General features: G+C 38.4%; 1 protein-coding gene and 1 long non-coding RNA gene across 2 annotated transcripts; one reads left to right on the top strand and one right to left on the bottom strand.

Annotated features, from left to right (window-relative positions):
• Positions 1-6,029: 6,029 nt before the first annotated feature.
• Positions 6,030-7,175, bottom strand: LOC149958669 (uncharacterized). Its single transcript, XM_090164997.1, has 2 exons — positions 7,102-7,175; positions 6,030-7,031 (listed from the first exon to the last, which is right to left on the bottom strand). Exon 2 carries the CDS (start codon positions 6,957-6,959, stop codon positions 6,585-6,587), a length of 375 nt encoding a protein of 124 aa, XP_090021123.1. The 5' UTR covers positions 6,960-7,031; positions 7,102-7,175; the 3' UTR covers positions 6,030-6,584.
• A 5,156-nt stretch (positions 7,176-12,331) lies between these two features.
• On the top strand, positions 12,332-12,902 carry LOC149958668 (uncharacterized). Its single transcript, XR_016478327.1, has 3 exons — positions 12,332-12,569; positions 12,638-12,770; positions 12,837-12,902. It is a non-coding gene; the product is annotated as an uncharacterized LOC149958668 (long non-coding RNA).
• The last annotated feature ends 10,418 nt before the right edge of the window (positions 12,903-23,320 follow it).

Below are 23,320 nucleotides of genomic sequence, written 5' to 3'. Positions count from 1 at the left end.
CTCGTAGTTTGTCTTGAACCTTTTGTTTGGTGTAACGAGTGATGAAGTTTTTTAATGTCTCTTGTTGATTTATTTAAATAAGAAAATAAGTATCTCATTGGGGGGCTTTTAGAGCATTTATAAGTACATATGGGGAAGAGGGCATTTAAAATTTTCGAGCTCGTTTATTCGAGTACTCACTTTCGAGCGAGGCATCTTAAGCGAGCGTGCCCACCTACCACTGCTCACCACCCGAACATTTAAAATTTCCAAGCTCGTTTATTCGAGTACTCACTTTCGAGCGAGGCATCTTAAGCGAGTGTGCCCACCTACCACTGCTCACCACCCGAACATTTAAATTTTTCGAGCTCGTTTATTCGAGTACTCACTTTCGAGTGAGGCATCTTAAGCGAGTGTGCCCACCACCCACCACCCACCACCCGACGCGAAGTTTGAGGTTCACTTGACCTTAAAATCCGAAAATATACGTAAAATAAGGCGTAAAAACGGACGAGAATTTCGACAACTTAACTAGCCAACTCCCCCCGCGTCGCTAAAACTAACGAGAATACAGTAGAAGTTCCGAACAAAATTTGGTAAACTTCCAGTGGCCGAGAGCGTAAAGGCGTCAGTAATCGGAGTTTTTGACTGTGAGTTCGAATCCCGGTTTCGCCAAAACTGCAAATTATTTTCGCAGCGCCATCTGCCGTGTCGTTGCTTTCCACACCAAACAAACAAACAAACACACACACAACACTTAACGACAATCCGTCCATAGCAATAGTCCCACTTCGATATATATATATCTCGATGTGGAACTAATTATACAAAAATAGTCATAGATCTGATGGATAGTTAAAATTTTGTAGTGTTTAAATATAGGGGATGAAGGTGCAAAATACGTTTTATTGTCTATTATTCTCGCTATTCTTTTTTGTAGTAAAAATAATCTGTTTAAATTTTTTCCGCGGCGTTTCCCCAGATGGAGACGCAAAATATTAGGTATGGATAGATTAAACTATAGTATAAATTCAAGCTAGTTTTATTTCCAAGAATTATCGGTTTTGTTTAATTAAATATATACCATAGGTTATCTTTTTGGAGATAATATCTATATGCTCATTCCAATCAAGATATGGGTTGTACCATAATCCCAGGTATTTATAAATATATTGACCTCTTTGAGAACGGTGTTGCCTATCCTAACGTTTTGGCTATATATACGTGATTTGTTTTTGTTTGAAAATATCATAAATACATGACTCTCTAACTGCGTCTGCGTGGGACGGTGGAAAAAATAATTTTGGTAGTTTTGGTTTTAGTTTTGAAATTGCCTTCAGGCTGCGCGGCGCAGAATCAAAGTCTTCGATTTCCGTCCCCCCTACCTTCGCCAATTCTCCCCCCTCCCCCGTTAAAAAACAGCGAGAAAAACGGTGCGACCTTTGACCGCTCCTCTCCCTTCTATCACTTAAAAGAGTTTCGGGTTTCGACGCTCAAATAGTGTATATCGGCATATAGATGGCGCTAAAATATTTCCTCTCAAATACAAACAAAATTGAAGAGAAACCAGAAAAAATCTATCGTGTAATTTCTAATACAACAAATGGAAGCACTAGCTCTATTCCGCTCTTTTTTTAGCTAGGCTAGGTAAGAGAAGAATCTTATCAAATATAGTTCGCCCCTAGAAAGTGCCGCCCGGGGCGGACCGCCCCCCCCTAGGTACGCCACTGTCCCTACCAATTTTACGGGCATAGGTTTCATCCATAAAGGTTTCTTTAAAAAGAGTTTCGAACTGTTCCCAGGTTTGGAATCGGCTATAGCTTTCCCGATACCATAATTTCGCTTTCCCTTCTAACACTATGGGGAGGTGGGTTAATAACTCATCGGCCGAAGCTTTGGCCGCGATCGCGTATTCATATAGGGTTTTTAAGAAATCTATGGGGTCGCTTCCGTCACTGCCGTTAAATCGGACTTTTATCGCGGGGAGTTTTAGGGAGCTCTGCCGTCTAAATTAACCGGGGTCTTCTCGTTGGGAAATTCTTTCTGACGCGGGCGGAGGCGGGCCGTTGAAACTCGCATTTCTTAAGGGAGTTCTTTGCCTAATTCTCTTAACCCGCGTTCTATCTCGTTACGGTTGCGGTTTCTCTCTTCGGAGAATGGGTCGTACGCGCCTTTCGGGATGGTTTCTTGCGGGTCAGCTATCCTATTATTTTGGGGATGAAATTGGACGGATCGCGGGTCGCCGCGCCGTCTGGGGTGGACGTTTGATACGGGACGGTAGGGTTGTTCTTTCCGATGGATTTAACGAGGGTTTCACCCAAGGTTCGTAAATATGCGTCCCGCACTGGGTTTCACCGATCGACTCTATTCGGGCGAACTTTCTCTCTACTTCTTGTAAAACGGCGGTATTTTGCTGGGATAATTGTTGGCCTAACTGCGCTATGTTCTCGTCATTTTGACGGGCTAAATCTCGGAGATATTGAACTAACTCTGGTTCGGGAGATTTTACTGATAAAGTGGCCGATTGGACTCTTCGGCTCGGGTTTTCGCGAGGGGTCGGACACTGGCCATTATTGTGTACGGGATTTCGGGATTTCGTAGAGATTTTGGTGATTTTATCATTACTTTTTGAAGTGATTTTGGGATTTCAATGTTAGTTTACCATAGAGAGAGTTAAAAGATTTTGCGATTTTAGACAAAGTGTACGGGATTTTGGTAAATGTCCGACCCCTCGGGTTTTCGGTTTCGTTTACCGACGATTCTGGGGACGCAGCGATTCGTTTCTTTGTCAACTTATATACAGGGTGATTCAATAGTCAGTACAGAAATTTCTGGTGGTTGTAAGGGATGAGCTGAGAAGTTTGCGGGTTTTTGTCGCGTTTCTCCGCGACGAGTTTAAAGAGCGCTAGAGGGCTTCAAAGTTTGACCTACTACCCCCTGGAAGTAGGCTGCTGTAAGCTCGCACCCACGAAGCAGGGAAAAAACTATTTCAGGGCTTATTACCTACCCATTCGAAACTATCACGATATTGAACGGCATCGCTAGTCAAAATATCGTTTAATAGATCCAGACTGGCTCTTAATTAGAGTCTTCCATTTTGCGTTTTCTCCGCTTTTGGAAACCAGACGGGGTTTTTCTCAAACTCATTTTAAACTAGGTGGTCTCAACATTAATTTACTCCTACACTATTTTACATTATTTATATGCATATAGTTCAACTATGATCGCGAGTTCTAAATTGCTGCTTTATCGTACGAAAACAGACTGGAAAATGAAGATGTATGAAAATGGTAAAAGATTTTTGAAATAGGCTCTACAAAGTACAAACCTAAAAACAGACTTAACTAAAAAGAGAAAGTGAGTCACCCTTTTTTCTTTGAAATAATACACTACATGTCTACATCTCTGCCACTGACGGTCATTTCAAAATATTCGTCCAAATATAGCGAAGAGAACTATATACAAGCCTTAAATCTAGTCACAAGATTGCTTGTTGTTGGTTTATTTTTCTCTCTGTCGCACCTGTGCGATTTCCTGTTTCGTCTAGCCACGCGCGTAACTCCCCCTCAGCGGGAGGAGAAGTGACGGCCGCGTAAGGCACCCTTTGCGTTTTTGCTTACGCCCTTACCCCCTGGTATTATACAATGGGTATTATCGTTTTTAAATGGAGTAAATATAAACCCATAAAATATGTGCATTAGTTGATAGTCACAAATTTGATATTTTTCCGCAATTTCTCTATTAATTCGGATATTGAAAATTTACCAATATGAAAAAATAGGACCCCTTTTTTAATAAATTTGGGGCCCCCTCTAGTTGGGGCGCCACTGGTTTATTACGACGATATAGCAGTGACGTTGATAATAAGTAAAAGAAAGATGATAATATCGGACAGTGATTAGGATACTCAATGAAACTCTTGAAATGCTTTTATTGATATATTTGATAACACAAAACAGAAAAATGCAAAACAACAGATAATTTAAAAATCTGGCGTATCCTCGTGAATTGGGGCGGTAAAATAAAATAATAAAGAAAAAGATAGAACTTGCGTTAGGCGCTTAAATTTACTGGGAGATTTAATACAATTTTATAGGGGGAGTAGCTCTAAATTAATACTGGCGTGGCGAAGGTAAAAATCGGTTAAGATACCGTTATGGGTTGGGGGCTCGGTTTTTATACTGGTCGGAATAAAGGGGTTTTGTTCGGGACTCGCGACACGGGGCTTTTCTCGCTCTCGGGACAGGAAATTAACAAAACACTAACTTGGTATTGGAGGAATTATTGGGGAGTATCGATTTAACATGATTTTAGGGGCTCTAGACTCAATATTTAACTTGTCGGAGATTGGCGTGTATGCTTAAACGTAGTTTTCCGTCTCAGGGAATAGTAAGTTGGTGTTTTAACGAGATTTTCAACGTTACGGTTTCGCTGTCAGGGGATGTTGTCTTCTTTCCGCTGGCCCTGTTTCTTGGTGTCGCAAGTGTAGGCTTTGTAGGGGTTTTTACTTCTCGGGGGCTCGGTGTTTATTTAGTATTAAAACAAAAATATTAAATGGCAAAAAAGACCATAATCTAAAACAAAATTTTCATCCTCGATGGAGGGAATTTAAACAAAAAAAAAGTAAAAAAAATAAACCTTCACGCCTTATGGCGCCATCTTAAGAAACGAAACATTATTTCATAAGTTCTGGCATAAACGTTCAGTTTCGTTTATTAACACAGCCACCATTTACGTAAAACCTCATTTATTCGGTTATTTATCGGAACGTTATCAAGACATTTATAATTTTACATTTTCTATTTTAGACTTTTCCAAAAAAAATTAAATTTATAATTAAAACGTAATAAAATAAATAATGGTATTTATATTTAAATAATAATATTTATGAATTGGAAGCCTCCAGAAAACGTGAATTATTTTCCAACTGCAGAAATCGGCCGATCCTCTATTGCATAAAAAATAAATGTGTAATTCATTATAATTATGATGAATTTTCCGGATTGAGATTTATTCAAATTCATTCTAAAATATCCGTTGGGAAAAGTGGCACGATGCCTTCGAGGAATTCGTCAATTGCAGGCACGGGAAAGGGAGCAAACATCTGCCATTCCTTGCAAATGGGGCATTCGCCTCTAAATTCCCTGTTTTTAGAAATGCACTTGTGGCAAAACAAGTGAGAGCACTTGTTCAAGACGCGGGCCCCCGCAACAATGGCATGACAAATGGCGCATTTGAAGGCGTCCCGCAATTTTTGCCCAATTTGGGCGATTACGTTTTCTTTATTTTCCAGTCCAGATTTCAGTTTCTCAATTTCTTCCGAAAGTTTTTTATTTATTTTGTCACTGCGACGATCTTGGGCTTCTTGGCTGGCGTTAATTTCATCTAAGTCCCGATTGAGATGTCGCAATGTGCCTAAATTATCGTCCGTAGATATTGTATTTTCCATAATCGGATTTATATATTAAATTGATAGCAGGAATTTAATAATAAATAATAATAATAATAATATAAAGGGTTATCAACATTCTGCAAAATCCCGCTCAATGAAAATCAACCAAGCGTATCTAAACTAGTCAAAAATAAATGGGAAGATAAAGATAGTTCTAACGCGGGAGCTGATCGCTAACTAATCTTGACGCTTGGTGTAAGCTATCGCCATGCTATCGCTATATAGACTGGCGTTTATTTATCGTAGAAAGGTTGACAATTTAACACCTAACGCCACGTAGTATTCGCGGCAGGAACTAGAAAAGGTGCACTTCACTGCCATCTATCAATGGGTTATAATACTTTAAATGGGCAGTTATTTTCAATTGATTTGGTTGCAAAACTTATTTTTATCGTATATTTTCGTCCCACCTACTGGCTTTCAAATTCTAAAAATGTTTTAAGTGATTAAAAAGTGGGGACGAACAAGTATTCGTAAATAAAATACATGAGTAGCTCGTAATTTTAATTTTATTATAAATTTGAGCATTTTCAAATCCAAATCATAATAGCGATAGATAAAGTAATACTTCCGAATGATTTTAAATGTTGTTATTTTATTACATACAGAAAATTTATCTATCTTATATCACTTATATACTATTTACAAATAGCGAAGAACTATTAATGGGGTTTAGGGCTAACTAGCATCCTAGATGCGTCACTTTTAACAGTTTGGAATCTGGTTTTTTCCCAGTTTTCTTCTTCTGCTTATTTTTTTCCCTCTCTTCAGCAATATCCAAATTTATGAATATTACTGCGTAATATATTCGCATTTTGAAATATACTCTAATAATTTTTCTTTTAAAGCCAGGACAAATGTTCTCAGCTTCAATACCTTCGGATTCTTTTACTAATTTTTTTAAAATACCAGGTTCATGCATCTTTTCATTAAATACTTTGATAAAAATTTTCTCAATTTGTAGCATAAATGCCGTAACTACGTCAGACGGAGATATTAAACCTCCAAAGTCACCCTTCTTATAAGAATAAGCTTTGAGATGAGTAAATGTTTGACTTTGGGTTTCGAGGAGTTCAGATGCAGTAAAGAAGCGGCACTGTCTCGGCACATCGTTTTATCAAGGATTCTATATTTTTATCTAAAAATATCGAAGTTATTCTCTAACTATTTTAACTATTTCATTAAAAAGTTCCATTGACTGAAGTCCAGTCAAACACGCAACAGTTTGTGGTTTCAATATGCCGCAGCTAGCAGTTACTTCACATTTATGTTCTTCATGCGCATTTACTGTAATTCCTTTTTCCAAAGTACGAATGACATTAGCATTTTCAATGCATTCAGCTTGAATTTTTCCACCAGGTTGAAGTTCTACAAGATGATCCGTAAGCAAATGTTCCTCTAATCTCTTCTCCTCATTATAAATACTCTTTTTTTTTCTCCTAACATTATTCAGAGAGGTTTGTCTATTTAACAATTTCATTGTATCTACTAGTTCTGTTTTATGATGCTTTGGTTGATTTCCTGTCATGCATACGAATAGGCAGGTTCTTGGAAGGAATTTCCAAAGGTCTTAAACAATGTGGATACTGCTTGAACTGATCTGTTGATAATTTCAAGATTAAAAAAACTACTACATTTTTATTAAATACTCTAGCGTAACATTGTCTTACCTTTATAGGCTTCAGGAATCAGGAATAGCTTTGCGATTTTCCTTTCTAAAATGCGAATATCAAACAACTATCTTTTTACTATATGTGTCTTTCCCATTTTCAATGAAACTTCCCAAGCCTTAGCTAATTTTGGTAGCTTTGAATGAAAACGATGAAACCGCATACTTTCCATGGTACCGTTGTTATTACAACCATACAAAGTAACAATTTTTAAGATAAAAGGTCTGTTAAAACAACCTTAATTTGATTTAATAGTAGATTGTTACGAACAAAATAAACCTTAACGTACGAAATCCTGAATCTACACTATTATGTCGTCTGGTTTGTTTCCTTTAGATCGCGCCATCTTGGAGCGACCGACGCGCCACCCAGCGTTGCCCAAGGTGACTGAGCGTTGCCAACCTTTTAAGTAGTGTTTATCGTACCAGGGGATCGAAATTATCGTATTTGCGCTAAAATTATCGTACGCTTTAAAAGTCTCGGCCGAGGCGAACTTTTTCCAGATTTCTAAGTGTTTTCTGAACATGCATCCACCCGAGCGGCGAATGGGAAATTTGTAACACTCAGGAGGTCCAGACAGTGGAGCATATTCTGTTCTCCTGTGTTCGTGGTCAACCAGTTAGGCCAAGACTTTTTCATGCCCTAAACACAGGCAGATATGATACAAATCTACAAGGGGTGAAAACCGCGGTCCAAAACGGAGACATGGCAATCATTTCTGATATCTGTGCTATTTTTCGCGCGGCCAGTATTTTTTAAAGCGCAAGTAGAACACAAAGCAGACATAAATAGTCATTTTTTTTTGTTTGTTAAAAACACAGAAGAGAAAACAGTAGAAAGGACTGCCAACTTTTATCTTTCTGTATATATATTTTTTATTTTTCTTTTGTTTTTGAGTGTCTGTATCAGGGTGTGTATGGTGCGAAGACCTAGTTGTCATGTGCACCAAAATAAAGTTTATTATTTTTGAAAAAAAAAAAACTAGACGCCGCGCCGAGCCGTTTTTGCCATTGAATTGGGAATAGTACCGCTAGAATGACATAGGCGCGTCCGGTAGTCGTGGTTTCGCGAAACAAATTCTGAAATTTCCAGTCGGCGCACTCAGACATCAACTCTATCATTAAACGGGTGGCGCCATCTATAACTTTCAAGGTACATTAGTACTATTAATTCAGTTGTATAGTATATAGTTCCAGCACCGTAACCAGGATTTGATTTCATGGGGGGGGGGGGCACGCAATGGAAAAAAAAATAAAATAAAAAGTTGTACATACAACCATACGTTTCAGGGTGGACACGGTCCGACCGCCCCCCCCCCCCCTGGTTACGGCCCTGTATAGTTCCCGCCGCTAACAGCGGATGGCGCCACCGATTATGATTTTAATGAATCTTTTAAATTGAAATCTACCGTAACAATCCAAACTTAGACGACTTGACAAACTTTGTTTTTTACTTGGCAAATTTCACTTACCTCCCCCCCCAAACGTACTCTCTTCGGTACGCCCCTGACTACTCCCGGCTACGAGTTTTTCTATTGTAGGATCATAAGTGGATCATGGTAGGACTTAATGTTAAAAAGTAAATTTAACTATTTTTGTATCATAAAACATAAAATTTATATTAAATTAATTGTGTTTTTAAACTTGCAAGTTTAAGTTAATTGAGAACGTTGATAAAAAGCTTAGCCTAGTCAACGACGAAAATACGCGCATTGAAATTCGAAAGGATATTTGCGCATCCGAAGGGGAATTTTTGGCGGGCAAACTCCTTTTTTGTAAAATAGTTTGTAACGTATTTGAAATCGGAATATTTAGAAAAGTTTGATGGTTGGTTTTCGAGCATTAGGTTCACCAAGTACAAATAACTCGTTAGAAGCAACAAACAATGTTATAATAAAAGAAGGTACAATTGGTAGAAGACTACCATTTGGGGAATTTGTTGAGGTAGCGAAATATTTAATTAGAGATTGGTCCATTGAAAGAAACTTAAATTCGAAAGTATTCGCCAAGTATCCCACTTACAAGGAGACGACCCGAGGTGGTTCTCACCGATTTGGTTCAAAGTTGGGGGATTGTTAGACCTAGATGTAACATGAAACCAGTTAAAGGAAAAAGTTACGCTGGGCTTCCGTTTTGCCATGGCAACCAAAAATGTTTTTGACAACATAAAATGAGAAAAAGTCTATGTAAAATAACATGTGAAAATGACAAATTCTGTGCCAAACTTCAATAAATCAAAAAAAATTATTTTTTAAAAAATTAAAAAAATTGTAAATTTTACATTTTTGGATTACTTTGGACAAATAGGGGTGAACTCAAGCTAATTTGAATAAATAGGTCGACATTGTAGGTATAATACAAAATATTTGTAAAACTTATGCCGTATAACTGCCATATATTTTCAATATCTTAAAATTTCTACATTACATTATCTGAACGATGTAAACAGTTTTTTAGATTTCGATAGAAAAACGACGCCATTTTATAAAATGGCCGATACAAATATAAATCATGGTACAATAAGTTAGGTAATTTGTATCCGATTAACCTGAGATTTTCTATGTTACATTATCTGCCCGAGTTAGTTAGACCTATGGGTTTTCCAATAATGATCCGACGCCATTTTGAAATTTGGTGGATATAAATATAACTTATGATGCGATAACTGCCGAAATTATTTGTCTATTTACGTTAAATTTTCTTCATTACATTATCTGACCGAATAAATGAGCCCCTTACACTGTGATAGTTAATTTGAAATCTGCCGTATGCAAAATAACGCATAATTTGAAATCTGCCGTATGCAAAATAACGCATAAAAATGTATCTCTTGATTGTTATTTGAAAAATTATTGGAATTTTTTTTTCAAATGGGTATATTTCGGCAAATTCAAATAACATTGGATAAGTTCTTATATCGCTGGGTTAACTGAAATAATTAAGGTTAATTTCACATTGAATTAGGAAAGGAATACATTTAGGAAAATTCTGTAATTTGGGTAAAATGGAATTACATTAAATTAGTTCAAATTACATTGTCGACACATAAATTGGGAGAAATTCAAACTTTATTTTGTGTTTTTAATAATATTGAGTAACTTCAAATAATTTTGATTACATTGGAACAATTTTGAGTAAATTCCAATAATATTTGGTTAATTGAAATAATAGTGGGCAAATTGAAATAATATTGTGCATATTTGAATATATTGAGAAAATTCCAATAATATTGTGCAATTCACATAATTTTGTTTACAGTCTATTAATTTTCACTAAATCCAATTTATATAGTGTAAGTTCATTTACCATTGGGCGAATTATAATAATTTTGGTAAGTTTATATTATAATATATTATTTGGTTAAAATAAATATCGGAAAAATGTATATTATATTTTGTAAATAGTTGAGTAAAGAAATCAGCTTTTAAATTTTTGCTAAGTTAAAAGGAACCAACTAAGGACTGCATTCATTATAATTATTATGAATTACACCTTTATTTTTTATGCAATAGAGGATCGGCCGATTTCTGCAGTTGGAAAATAATTCACGTTTTCTGGAGACTTCCAATTTATAAATATTATTATTTAAATATAAATTCCATTATTTATTTTATTACGTTTTAATTTTTTGTAAAAGTCTAAAATAGAAAATGTAATATTATAAATTTCTTGATTACGCTCCGATAAATTAACGAATAAATGATGTTTTTCTTAAATGGTGGGTGTGTTAATAAACGAAACTGAACGTTTATGCCAGAACGTTTTTTTTGCGTTATGAGTCTTTGCGTACGGGGAAACAATTCTTTTCAGGTGCCATGAAAAATTAAGAATACGAAAAACCGCACAACAGTGAGCTATCTACTCTTCTCGAGTGCGCCAATAATCACTTCCTAAAAATATGTACAGTACACTGATTACAGGTAATGCTAAATCCTCGCCTAAATCTGTAATCAGTGACGTAATTATTTCCACCAAAAGTTACATAATTAAAAAAATGGTTATTATATGCCCCTTTTGCTTCTACACAGTCAAAGCTACTGTCTTGAGCACATCGATTTAAAAAAAATCGGAAGCAAAGTAACCGAAAAAGTTATAGCATAATAATACTTATGAAATAATGTTTCGTTTTTTAAGATGGCGCTCTAGACGTAAGCCAAGATAGTCTAAAATGGGACGGAGCGTCGGTTTAACAGTGTAACACCATGAATTTGTTAATTTATTTCACTCGCATTCTATTATCAATTAAATTACAATTTTATTTAATAAAAAAATGGCCTTGGCAATTTTACCCTTGGAATGGTTTGCGTGGCGTGATGGTAGCATGCTCGCTCATCACGCCGGAAGCTGGGGATCGGATCTTGGAATAATAATAGTTCTATAATGATAATAATAAAATAATAATAATTTTATTAGTCAGGAAAAGAAAGTGAAATACACTTATTGAGCCCTGAAACACGAAATAGACAAACAAAAGAAAACAATAAGACAAAAGTTACGTACAACATGGGTATACAGCAGATATAAAACTATATAGATATATATATATACATTTTAGTTTTTTTTCATTTAGTTTTTTACCAGCTACAAAACTTATCAAGGCGGGTCTTGAACGCTGAGGATTTAACCTTCACAATTGTCGGGAGCTGATTAATCCAATCATTTACAACCCGTTGAGTGAAAAACACACGGTGTTGCGCGCTATTACAGCGCTTTTTGACAATTGTGGGGGCTTTGAGCCCAGACCATTTGACCTAAAAAAACCCGTTATATTGGACATTGTAGAGACCATGAATAATTTTGAACGTCTCAATGAGGTCATTTCTTGCACGCCTGTCGATATATCACCATAGAGGAACTGTCATATATGATATCACTCGCTAAGAAGGCAGGCGTTTGCCCGCGCCGACCGGTGCACATTTTAGGGGGTAAAAATGATTACGCGACGACTTGTTTTTGACGGAAATACTTTATAAATTCCGTAATTTTTTTCCGTTCATTCTTTTTTCCGTTTCCTTTGACTCTCGCGTCGTCTGCTCGACATTTTTTATATTTACGGTTGTTAGGGTCAGAACAAAGCTGGTTTGATTAATACGATTTAATACTCATTATAATTGAAAATTCAACCATGGTAACAAAACATTTTAACTACTGTTTTTAATCAAAATTTTAATTTTAGTTTGGATGTTTTCAAATTATTAATGACTTGAGTGTTTTTAATCGAAAATGGGTGTTAAAAGGTGCGCGTATGCGCGCTGTAAAAGTGACTCAAGATATTCTCAACGAGAATATATGTCAGGGGTAAGATTTTACCCATTCCCGAAACCGATTTCAAAGCCCATTCTATGTAAGAAGTGGCTTGCATGGCTAAAAGAAGACAGGGAGGATTTCAATTTGTCTAAAATAAATGAAAACACCTACATCTGCAGTAAACATTTTGTTGATGGTAATCCAAACCCGATTCATGACCAGGTAAGCTCTTACTGATCGAATGATAAGTAATTTTGCAAGTAGACTAATATTGTTTACTGTTTATTAAGCTATTTCTACGTGGAGTGGATTTGGAGCCAGGAAATTTAACGCGTACTGTCCAGAAAAGTATAATGAGACCCAAGAAACGGATGTCCCCAAACCCCAATAGGGAAACAAACTTCAAGGACAATTGCAATTAATGTAATAAATAATTATAATTTTTCTTAAGACCTTAATAATTAAATAACGCTTTGCATGTTCTCTTAGCAAAGCATGGTATCGATATTGAAGCCAATTTCGGAAACGGGTCCACAAATTGAAGATGTTGGTTTATTATTATCAGTGGCGTAGTGAGGTTATTTGGCGGCCAGGGCCAAACTCCAAAATGTTCGCCCCCCCCTCCTACGCCGGCCCCAATTTCCGCCATAAAATTCCTCGTTTTTAAACGAAACCTAATCATTATCAATAACAAAATTAATATTAATTTAATTGATATTAAAAAAATTTCAAGTTTCCAATAACCGCTTTAATACTTTAGGCGCTTCTTTGGCGTCCCCCTGACCGTCGGCGCCCGGGGCGTATGACCTCCTGCCCCCCTCACTACGCCTCTGATTATTATTATTATTATTAGTGAAAGGGGTGAAGGGCTAAGGACATGCCCGTTCGCGCACTTTGACCAGAAGTCCATTGTGCAACCCCGAACCTTAAGACTTAAAAAGCCCGATATCCGACACAAAACGGAGAATCTTCTTGGCCGGCATATAATAGAAATCAGAAGTTTCCAGCTGATGCATACCAAGATGCTCGAATCTTTGGGCCGCGTAGTAATCGCACCTACAAAGCACATGCGAGGCGGTTTCCTCCTCAGTCTGACATGCCCTAAAGATTGGACCCTCATTGATTCCAATCAGGTAAAGATGTCTGTTAAGGAGACAGTGACCTGTTGGTAGGCCAACGACCAGCCTGGTATTAGATTTGGAAAGCGAGAGCAGCTCCTTAGCTCTCTGCCTGGAGGGGCCCGAGATAAACTCTTTAGCCTGCCTTTGGCCATCCATCTCAAGCCAAAGCTTGAGTTGACGGTCAGTCATGGAGATAGAGATAAGGCCGCGAACTATGCTAGAGGGGATAGGAATGGCAGGTTCAGGACCAAAGAACCCAGCCTCTGCCCCCTTCTTGGCTAAGACATCGGCTTTCTCATTACCATAGTACCCCCGATGCCCAGGAACCCAATATAGCTGAACTTTATTGTTGCTTCCTAGCTCCGAGAGGAGATTCAAGGGCTGCCTGACTATCCGAATAAATGTGGATAACCTTGCAATGAAGCTTCTTTTTAAGACCAAGGTCAACACAGAAGCAGATAGCGGCAATTTCCGCCTGAAAACACTAGCATAAACACCAAGGCTTTCAGAGAAGCCGAGATTGCTAGTAAGACAATACATCCCCGAACCTGAGCCAGAGTGGGTCTTAGACCCATCGGTAAACCAGACGATTTCTCCTCTGGCCCCGAGGGTACCATGATTGGCCCACTCCGTACGGCTTGGAAAATAAGTATTGAAAGACTTACTAAAATGTAACTTCGTAGCCATCATATCAGAACCCATTAGGTAGACAGGTAGTTGACTTGAAATGTCCCGGTAGATCTTGGTGTGGCTATTATCCCAAATATTCGCCTTCCACCAACCATTCTGGTTGAGCCTATAGGCTCCCATAGCAGCTGCAGCTTCCTCTATAAAAAGATGAAGCGGAAGAATGTTCAGGAGAATTTCTAGAAAAGTGCACTTGGGGCTGTTCTCATAGCTCCCGTGATGCTGACACAAGCCAGCCTTTGTAGGGTGCGCAGATCACTCTGCACAGTCTTGAGTAGAAGGAAAGTAAGCTCGACACATCAAACCCGGGTACGGGTTTAGGGATTTTAGATGTGAAATGGGGGTAAAGTCGTTGAAAAGTCAATGTATTAAGTATATTTATCGCGACGATGTGTTTTTTCTCATATCGAAATAATGTGTTCAGGACCAGCTTGTTTCACGTTATCTTTATCTCTGCTTATCTCGATTGTTTTAAAGAGTGACGTCACGAGACACTTATATGGTACTTGAACCTAAGTAAAGCACATAAGTTCAGGTTCGGCTTGTTTCTCTTTATCTCGCGTTTTAAATATCGTATGGAATAAGTTGAGAATGTATTGAAATAGTGTTGTAAAGAGTGATATGTTCTTAATAACCTAGGTGGGAGATACTGCGCGCGCGCGATACCCTTGCGCGTGCGCGGATTACCCGGGACGCGGTTAATTATAATTTAAAATTGGACCTTTTTTAGATTCCACTTTCACAATGGGAAAAGTGTCTTTCTCAAATGGTTCGGCTAATTGTTTCTCTTTATCTCGTGTTTTAAATAGCGTACGGAATAAGTTGAGAATGTATTGAAATGGTGTAAGTTGTAAAGAGTTTAAACGGCTTGTTTGGCGGTACATGTGATACCTTATGAGGACCGGATAAATCAACACACGTATTCACGCCTATCGTGGTAGTGGGGGTTCCCTCTCCGAAATACTACATGTACCCAAAATTGGACCGCAAGTATTTTTTCTTTTAGGTGAATCTCTATGGGAGTTTAACATTACAATAAAGCTAATAGGTCCAGTTTAGGGTACTTATGGTCCGAAATAGGGTGCATAAGGCCGGTAATGGTAACTTTGGTCGCTTTTAGGGTACTTTTGGTCCAATTATGGTTACTCAGGAGAGTCAGGACCGGCTTGTTTTCCGTTATCTTTATCTCTGCGTATCTTTTTCTCAAGTGTTTCAGATATAAACTGTTATACAGAGTGTCCACTAAAAAATTAACCAGGGCGAATATTTAAAAATCTGTTTTAGATACGATTTTGAAATTTTCAAGTCGTATACAAGATGTTGGGGGAAACCTACTGCGAAAATGTTGATGACCTTGAACCATGTCTTCAAGGTCATCTAAAATCTAACTCGAGAACCGTAAGGGTTAGAAAGTTGGTTCCAATTAGACACGTGTTCCACGTGACGTTTTAAGTACAGATAGCTTTGACCTGATCGGATTTGACCAATAGGAAGCCGATAAATGCTAGATGAAAAACAAGAAGGTCGTTAAATTGATAACGTGTCGAAAGCGAGGTTCGGGAGGTGATAACTCTAAAGATACTCGTGTTAGAGTACTGAAATTTGCTACACAGCCTCACCAGGATTGAGGGTCTTTAGTTTAAAAATTTCAATGACCTTGAACCATGTCTTCAAGTTCATCCAAAAACTAACGCGAGAACCGTAAGTGTTAGAAAGTTGATTCCAATTAGAAAAGTGTTCCACGTCACATTGTAGGTCTAATTAGTTTTGATTCGATCGAATTTTACCAATAGGAAGTCGATGAACTGTTTTTCAAAATCACAAAGGTCGTTAAAATGAAAATTGAAAGAAAACGCACATAACTCGAAACCAATTCGTGTTACATCGAAATTTGCTAGACAAACTCATTATGGTGGTCGTCATGACAACAACATTTAAAAATATTCCCAAAGTCATTTTATTTTACGCTAAGCCTAATATTCATTCGAAGTTTATTTTTTTAAGTACAAAGTTAGTTGTTTCTTTAGAAATAATAAAGTTATGTATACTATTCGAGAAAAGGGCGAAATGGTTCGCTTATTTTATGAAAATGGGAGAAATGCGCGCTTAGCAGCGGAAATTTTTCTAACACTTACGTTTCTCGCGTTAGTTTTTGGATGACCTTGAAGACATGGTTCAAGGTCATCGATATTTTCGCAGTAGGTTTCCCCCTATGTCTTGTATACGACTTGAAAATTTCCAAATCGTGCCTAAAACATATTTTGAGATATTCGCCCTGGTTCATTTTTTTAGTGGACACCCTGTATAAGACGTGTGAGGGGTTATTGAAAATGAAGAATCTCTCGACTAGCTCATTTCAAATGGGTATACGAATACGTTAAATTACATTCCGATATACAAATATATATACTTGACGTTAGAAATAGATTTCAATACGCAAATATAGGTGGAAAAATACTACAAAAACACCTTAACTTGGCGTTCAATACGTTAAAATACTTTTCCGATATTAATCTACGCAAATATAGGTAGAAAGATACTACTTAAATCCCCTTTTAAATTTGATAAAATACATTTCCGATGTGTAAATAGGTAGAATAACACTATAAAAATTCCCTTTTCTACTTTTAATACGGCAAAACACAACTCAGATACGCAAATATATACAGAAAATACTAAAAAAAAAATACTCTACGTTCGATACGTTAAAATACATTTCCGATACACAAATATAGATAAAGAAATACTACAAAATGTAAAAAGGTAGAAATTACGTCACATTAAACATTATGAATTTAAGCTTACAACATCCTTCACGTCGAGTAAAACATATAAATTCAGAGTTAACTTGTTTCCTCGTTATCTTTATCTCATGTGTTTTAAATAGCGTATGGAATAAGTTAAGAATGTATTGAAATGGTGTATGTTAAAACGTCGTAGAATAAAGAGTAAAACATATGTTCAGAGTCGGCTTGATTACTAAAGAGAATAACACAGACGTTTCCGGTGCAGTCACGTAGGAAGAAAAATACTACAACAATCTCTATACTCTACATTCAACACGTTAAAATATATCTCCGAAATGTCAATATAGGTAGTAAAATACTACAAAATCTCAATACTGTGCCTTCAATATGTTAAATTACATTCCAATATGTAAATATAGGAGGAAAAATACTGCAAAAACCTCTTTTCTTGGCGTTCAATATGTTAAAATAGATTTCTGAAATGCAAATATAGGTAGTAAATACTACAAAAGCCTCTTACTCTACGTTCAATACGTTAAAATAATGACATGCCTCCGATTGAAGCGTCCAATATCTGAAATATATTTTATCCGATTTAACACACAAAAAAATGATAAAAACGAACTCCAAAATGGAGGAAAAATAATCTGAAAAAGTGGGGTCACTAAAGTTTATTTTAATATAATTTATTCATAAATTTTGTTTTGGAGTAGAAATAAGAGTAGTAACCATTTACTTATTAACAAAGTTAAAGTTTTATCAATAAGGCAGTCAATATAAAGTATATTTGTAATATTTAGGTAATATAGTTATTCCACCTACATGACTTCGATATAAAGGCGCTGTATCTGTGCGGTGTGGCTTTGATTTTATATATTTATTTAATTCCCGAGGATCGAGACAGATTATTATTGAGCCATCTGGTTTCGATACGAGAACCATTCCGTTTACTCAATCTGTCGGTTCTGTCACCGAAGTGATTATTTTCTGCTCCTGCATGTCAGCTCTGCATATACCTTGTTTTGATACGCTTGGGGTATCTGGCGGGCTGCAGCGATGAATGTAACTGCATTGACCTTGAGTGTGATATGATGCATGCCCGGTAGTTTTCCTATTTCATCAAAGCAATCCGCGTCGGTGATAGGTCTGTTGTTGTGGTGGGCGGCTTCTGGACCAGGTAGGCAGTCAACGGCGTGGATGTTGTCGATGTGGGTGGCAACATGGAACGGGGTTTCGAATTGCTGCGAATAATGAAGCCCAGTTTCACAGTCGCAGCTGCATTCAGGATGGGAGTAGTTGCTTGTGTTGTTACAAAGAATGTGCACATTGCATTCATCAGGTAAACGGTATCAAACCATTCTTCATCGTCGACAAGGCAAGTGTGAGTGGTATTACAGTACAAGGTGGACGTCAGAGAGTCCAGTCATAAATCACCATAGTAGGATGGGTATCCGAGTTCAGCTCAGGAGGGGAACCCCGAATCAGGGTGCGGTTAGTTGGGTCAAGGCTCGAGGTAAAGTTGATCGACATCAGAGGATTGGAACCCAGGTTGAAGGAAGTACTGACTCGTGAGATCAGTTGTGATGGCATTGGTGGAGCGATTGACGGAGTGGCAATGACTAGCCCAATGGCCGCGGCGTTGGTGGCAGGGCAGTGGTGAAAAGATTGGTGACCAGTGCCACAGTTGCGACAACCAGTCAATCCGAAGGGGTGGTTGGGGAAAGGCCATATGCCGGGAGAGTGCGGTGTGTGAGACCGGAGAAGGCAAAGTCCGGGAAAATCCAGTAGGCTGCCGTGAATCCTAGAAAGCGGGGCGGTTAGCCAGCTGGTCGGAGATGCGGCCACGAAAACCTCCATGACGGGGAAAGTGACCTCGATGTGCAGAATTGTTTAGGGCGTCGAGATTGACAGAGTAGTTAGGGGAAGTAGCAGTTTTTGCGGGCGCAAAAGTTTTGGCGTGAATGGATGAGACTTCGTCGGCTTGGCACAGAGCAACCACATAAGTGAGCGTAAGATTGCCTTTGGCTATGATGCGCTTACGGAGGTCATCATCGGTAATAGTTAGTGTAGGGGCGCTTGTGGTTAGCAGTGGCATGAGAGCTAGTCAGTAGCCACCACCCTCCCACGCAGTTTAAAGGGACCCTCTTGAAAATCAGCTCTGAGCTGAAGAGGATATCCCTTCATAGAAGAAGCCTTAATTAATTAATTAATTAATTATTAGATGCCCATGGCTGTCAAAGTGCATAAAATTGAGTTGGTGGCCAGGCCGAATTAACTTAGTCTTAATAATGGTTAAGTGTCATCAAAGGATTGTGGGGGGTAATTGTTTGGTTGTCAAGAAGTCAACTTGCGTCGTAATGAGATGTGTATCCGGTGCATAGTGGGCAGTGAATGCATTGAACACCAAATCAAGCGTAAGTTCATCTTTGTTGGGCACTATGATGTCAAACGTTTCATAAAGAGAGTGAGCTTCAGTACCCACAAAATGCAAAAATGTAGCTACCTGAATAACGTGGGAAGAATCAATGAGGTGAGTGGCGATGGCGTAGTTGCGGAATTTCTTTTCATACGCCGTCCAGAAAGCGGCAGGATTGAGAGGGTCGGCTGTGAAACCGTCGGGCCCAGCAAAAGCAGTAGTAGTAGTCGCCATGAGGTGCGGGACGAGGTTTAGCGACGGGGAGAAGTAAAAGGCGAAGCAAACCAAGAAAAACGGCAGCACACGGAATAATATTACCAAAGAGATCGATGAACTCAGACTTCTGACATCATGTTATGCTAGTTATTGTCGGCAGGGCCGGCTTGGATGGGTGTGCATATAGTGCACAAGGCCGCGCGGTTCCCAAAAAAATTGGGGCCCCCGTGAAATTGGAATTATAGTACGCACGTTAAAACAATTCAAAATTTCATTGATTTCATATGTTAATAAATATTGTTTGTGTAGTTTCTTTAACTAAAAAATAGTATTCATTAAAAATCGTCTAAAAAGATGGGCCCCGATATTGGCTTTCGCACCAGGCCCCGCAAAACACCAAGCCGACCCTGATTGTCGGTATAAAACAGTAAAATACTTTGTTTAGATTAAGAAATATTTATTGTGCCTTCATTGTTTGTGTGCCGTTAGCTAGTCTGCCACCGTTTCGTTCTTTGCTTTTTTCTAGCCCCGGCTTACAGTAAGTAGCGCCAGGACCGGCAAGTTACTGCTTGTTGAAATAATGGAAACTATTCCCCTGTAAACAGAAAGCGTTTTGGTCAAAAAAAAGCATACCTTACAGGTGAAAACTTCCATTATTTCAACAAGCACTATATAAACAGTAACTTTCACGTCCTGGCTCTCGTAAATATTACTTCTTGGTGATTTCCTTGAATATGTTTTATTTAAGCGCCTATAGGAGGGTCAACTGAAGAGGGTATGTGGGAAAACCTCCCACCGACTCAGCCGAAAACTATGTAAATTCCTTTTAGTAGGAAGTCTACCACAACCAAGTTACGCAAACAGCGTGTCATCCCGACGCGGAAGTTTCACGACCATGATCCAGGATTGAGCTTTGCTTCACAAACAGAACCCGAATCCACGAGAGACAACCAGAACGCCGAAGTGATAGACTGCCCGCGGGCACCATTTAACTCAGCGAGTGTAGAACGAAGGAGAAAGTAACACGTGCAGGGACGCGGTGTATTAGCAAAGCTAATATCAACCTCGTACCCTAGATTCTAAATAACTGCCTCGCGCGTAGTCAATATAGTGTTTACCCACTTCCTACCGGAACTCCGAAAAATTTGCTACATAGTTAAAAATGGTACCCAACGATAGATAAGACCAATGCCAAAGTCACGGGGCTCGGATACCCATCGCGGATGTCATGGATTACGGTAACCATCGGATGGGTAGAACGCGAGTAAAGCTAGGTAAGGCCCCATTTCGAATCCGAACAGGTAACTAACGACCCGTGCAGATGGTTTGACGCGTAGGAATGTACCATTTGAATAACGAACAGCTCTATCCTTTTGACGTGGTGCCCGGAATCCAAACAATACGACGCCGCGACCTTTAGAACTCGGATCGTGAAGGTCACACCCGCCACTCCAGAACCCGGGCCGAGTAAGCCATCAGTATGTATCAAGGTCGCGTCCTTGGCGTAAGGTTCGATAGTGCATCCGAACTGTGGTCCTTATTCGGAGTAGAGATACAATGAGGAACATTCGTCGCTGTTCCATGGCGGAGTCGAAGTCAGAAGATTGTGCCACTTGGAGGCAGGGTTGGACATAAGGATATTATTTTTAATAGTCAGCCTGACTAGTGAGCCTCCTATCTTAATTTATTTTAGAAGTCAGCCTGACTAGTGAGCCTCCTATCTTAATTTATTTTAGTAGTCAGCCTGACTAGTGAGCCTCCTATCTTAATTTATTTTAGTAGTCAGCCTGACTAGTGAGCCTCCTATCTTAATTTATTTTAGAAGTCAGCCTGACTAGTGAGCCTCCTATCTTAATTTATTTTAGTAGTCAGCCTGACTAGTGAGCCTCCTATCTTAATTTATTTTAGAAGTCAGCCTGACTAGTGAGCCTCCTATCTTAATTTATTTTAGAAGTCAGCCTGACTAGTGAGCCTCCTATCTTAATTTATTTTAGTAGTCAGCCTGACTAGTGAGCCTCCTATCTTAATTTATTTTAGTAGTCAGCCTGACTAGTGAGCCTCCTATCTTAATTTATTTTAGAAGTCAGCCTGACTAGTGAGCCTCCTATCTTAATTTATTTTAGTAGTCAGCCTGACTAGTGAGCCTCCTATCTTAATTTATTTTAGTAGTCAGCCTGACTAGTGAGCCTCCTATCTTAATTTATTTTAGAAGTCAGCCTGACTAGTGAGCCTCCTATCTTAATTTATTTTAGTAGTCAGCCTGACTAGTGAGCCTCCTATCTTAATTTATTTTAGTAGTCAGCCTGACTAGTGAGCCTCCTATCTTAATTTATTTTAGTAGTCAGCCTGACTAGTGAGCCTCCTATCTTAATTTATTTTAGAAGTCAGCCTGACTAGTGAGCCTCCTATCTTAATTTATTTTAGTAGTCAGCCTGACTAGTGAGCCTCCTATCTTAATTTATTTTAGTAGTCAGCCTGACTAGTGAGCCTCCTATCTTAATTTATTTTAGAAGTCAGCCTGACTAGTGAGCCTCCTATCTTAATTTATTTTAGAAGTCAGCCTGACTAGTGAGCCTCCTATCTTAATTTATTTTAGTAGTCAGCCTGACTAGTGAGCCTCCTATCTTAATTTATTTTAGTAGTCAGCCTGACTAGTGAGCCTCCTATCTTAATTTATTTTAGTAGTCAGCCTGACTAGTGAGCCTCCTATCTTAATTTATTTTAGTAGTCAGCCTGACTAGTGAGCCTCCTATCTTAATTTATTTTAGTAGTCAGCCTGACTAGTGAGCCTCCTATCTTAATTTATTTTAGTAGTCAGCCTGACTAGTGAGCCTCCTATCTTAATTTATTTTAGTAGTCAGCCTGACTAGTGAGCCTCCTATCTTAATTTATTTTAGTAGTCAGCCTGACTAGTGAGCCTCCTATCTTAATTTATTTTAGTAGTCAGCCTGACTAGTGAGCCTCCTATCTTAATTTATTTTAGTAGTCAGCCTGACTAGTGAGCCTCCTATCTTAATTTATTTTAGTAGTCAGCCTGACTAGTGAGCCTCCTATCTTAATTTATTTTAGTAGTCAGCCTGACTAGTGAGCCTCCTATCTTAATTTATTTTAGTAGTCAGCCTGACTAGTGAGCCTCCTATCTTAATTTATTTTAGTAGTCAGCCTGACTAGTGAGCCTCCTATCTTAATTTATTTTAGTAGTCAGCCTGACTAGTGAGCCTCCTATCTTAATTTATTTTAGAAGTCAGCCTGACTAGTGAGCCTCCTATCTTAATTTATTTTAGTAGTCAGCCTGACTAGTGAGCCTCCTATCTTAATTTATTTTAGAAGTCAGCCTGACTAGTGAGCCTCCTATCTTAATTTATTTTAGAAGTCAGCCTGACTAGTGAGCCTCCTATCTTAATTTATTTTAGTAGTCAGCCTGACTAGTGAGCCTCCTATCTTAATTTATTTTAGTAGTCAGCCTGACTAGTGAGCCTCCTATCTTAATTTATTTTAGTAGTCAGCCTGACTAGTGAGCCTCCTATCTTAATTTATTTTAGTAGTCAGCCTGACTAGTGAGCCTCCTATCTTAATTTATTTTAGTAGTCAGCCTGACTAGTGAGCCTCCTATCTTAATTTATTTTAGTAGTCAGCCTGACTAGTGAGCCTCCTATCTTAATTTATTTTAGTAGTCAGCCTGACTAGTGAGCCTCCTATCTTAATTTATTTTAGTAGTCAGCCTGACTAGTGAGCCTCCTATCTTAATTTATTTTAGTAGTCAGCCTGACTAGTGAGCCTCCTATC

This window comes from Leiobunum rupestre, chromosome 2 (genome assembly GCF_980474605.1).
Source record: "Leiobunum rupestre chromosome 2, qqLeiRupe1.1.hap1, whole genome shotgun sequence".
Taxonomy (NCBI): Eukaryota; Metazoa; Arthropoda; class Arachnida; order Opiliones; family Sclerosomatidae; genus Leiobunum; species Leiobunum rupestre.
The sequence above is the reverse complement of the archived record's forward strand: the minus strand, read 5'-3'. Positions and strand labels throughout refer to the sequence as shown.

What these genes read in the sequence shown, in the direction of transcription:
- LOC149958669 (XM_090164997.1), bottom strand. Translation starts at nt 6,959, where the DNA reads ATGACAGGAAATCAACCAAAGCATCATAAAACAGAACTAGTAGATACA.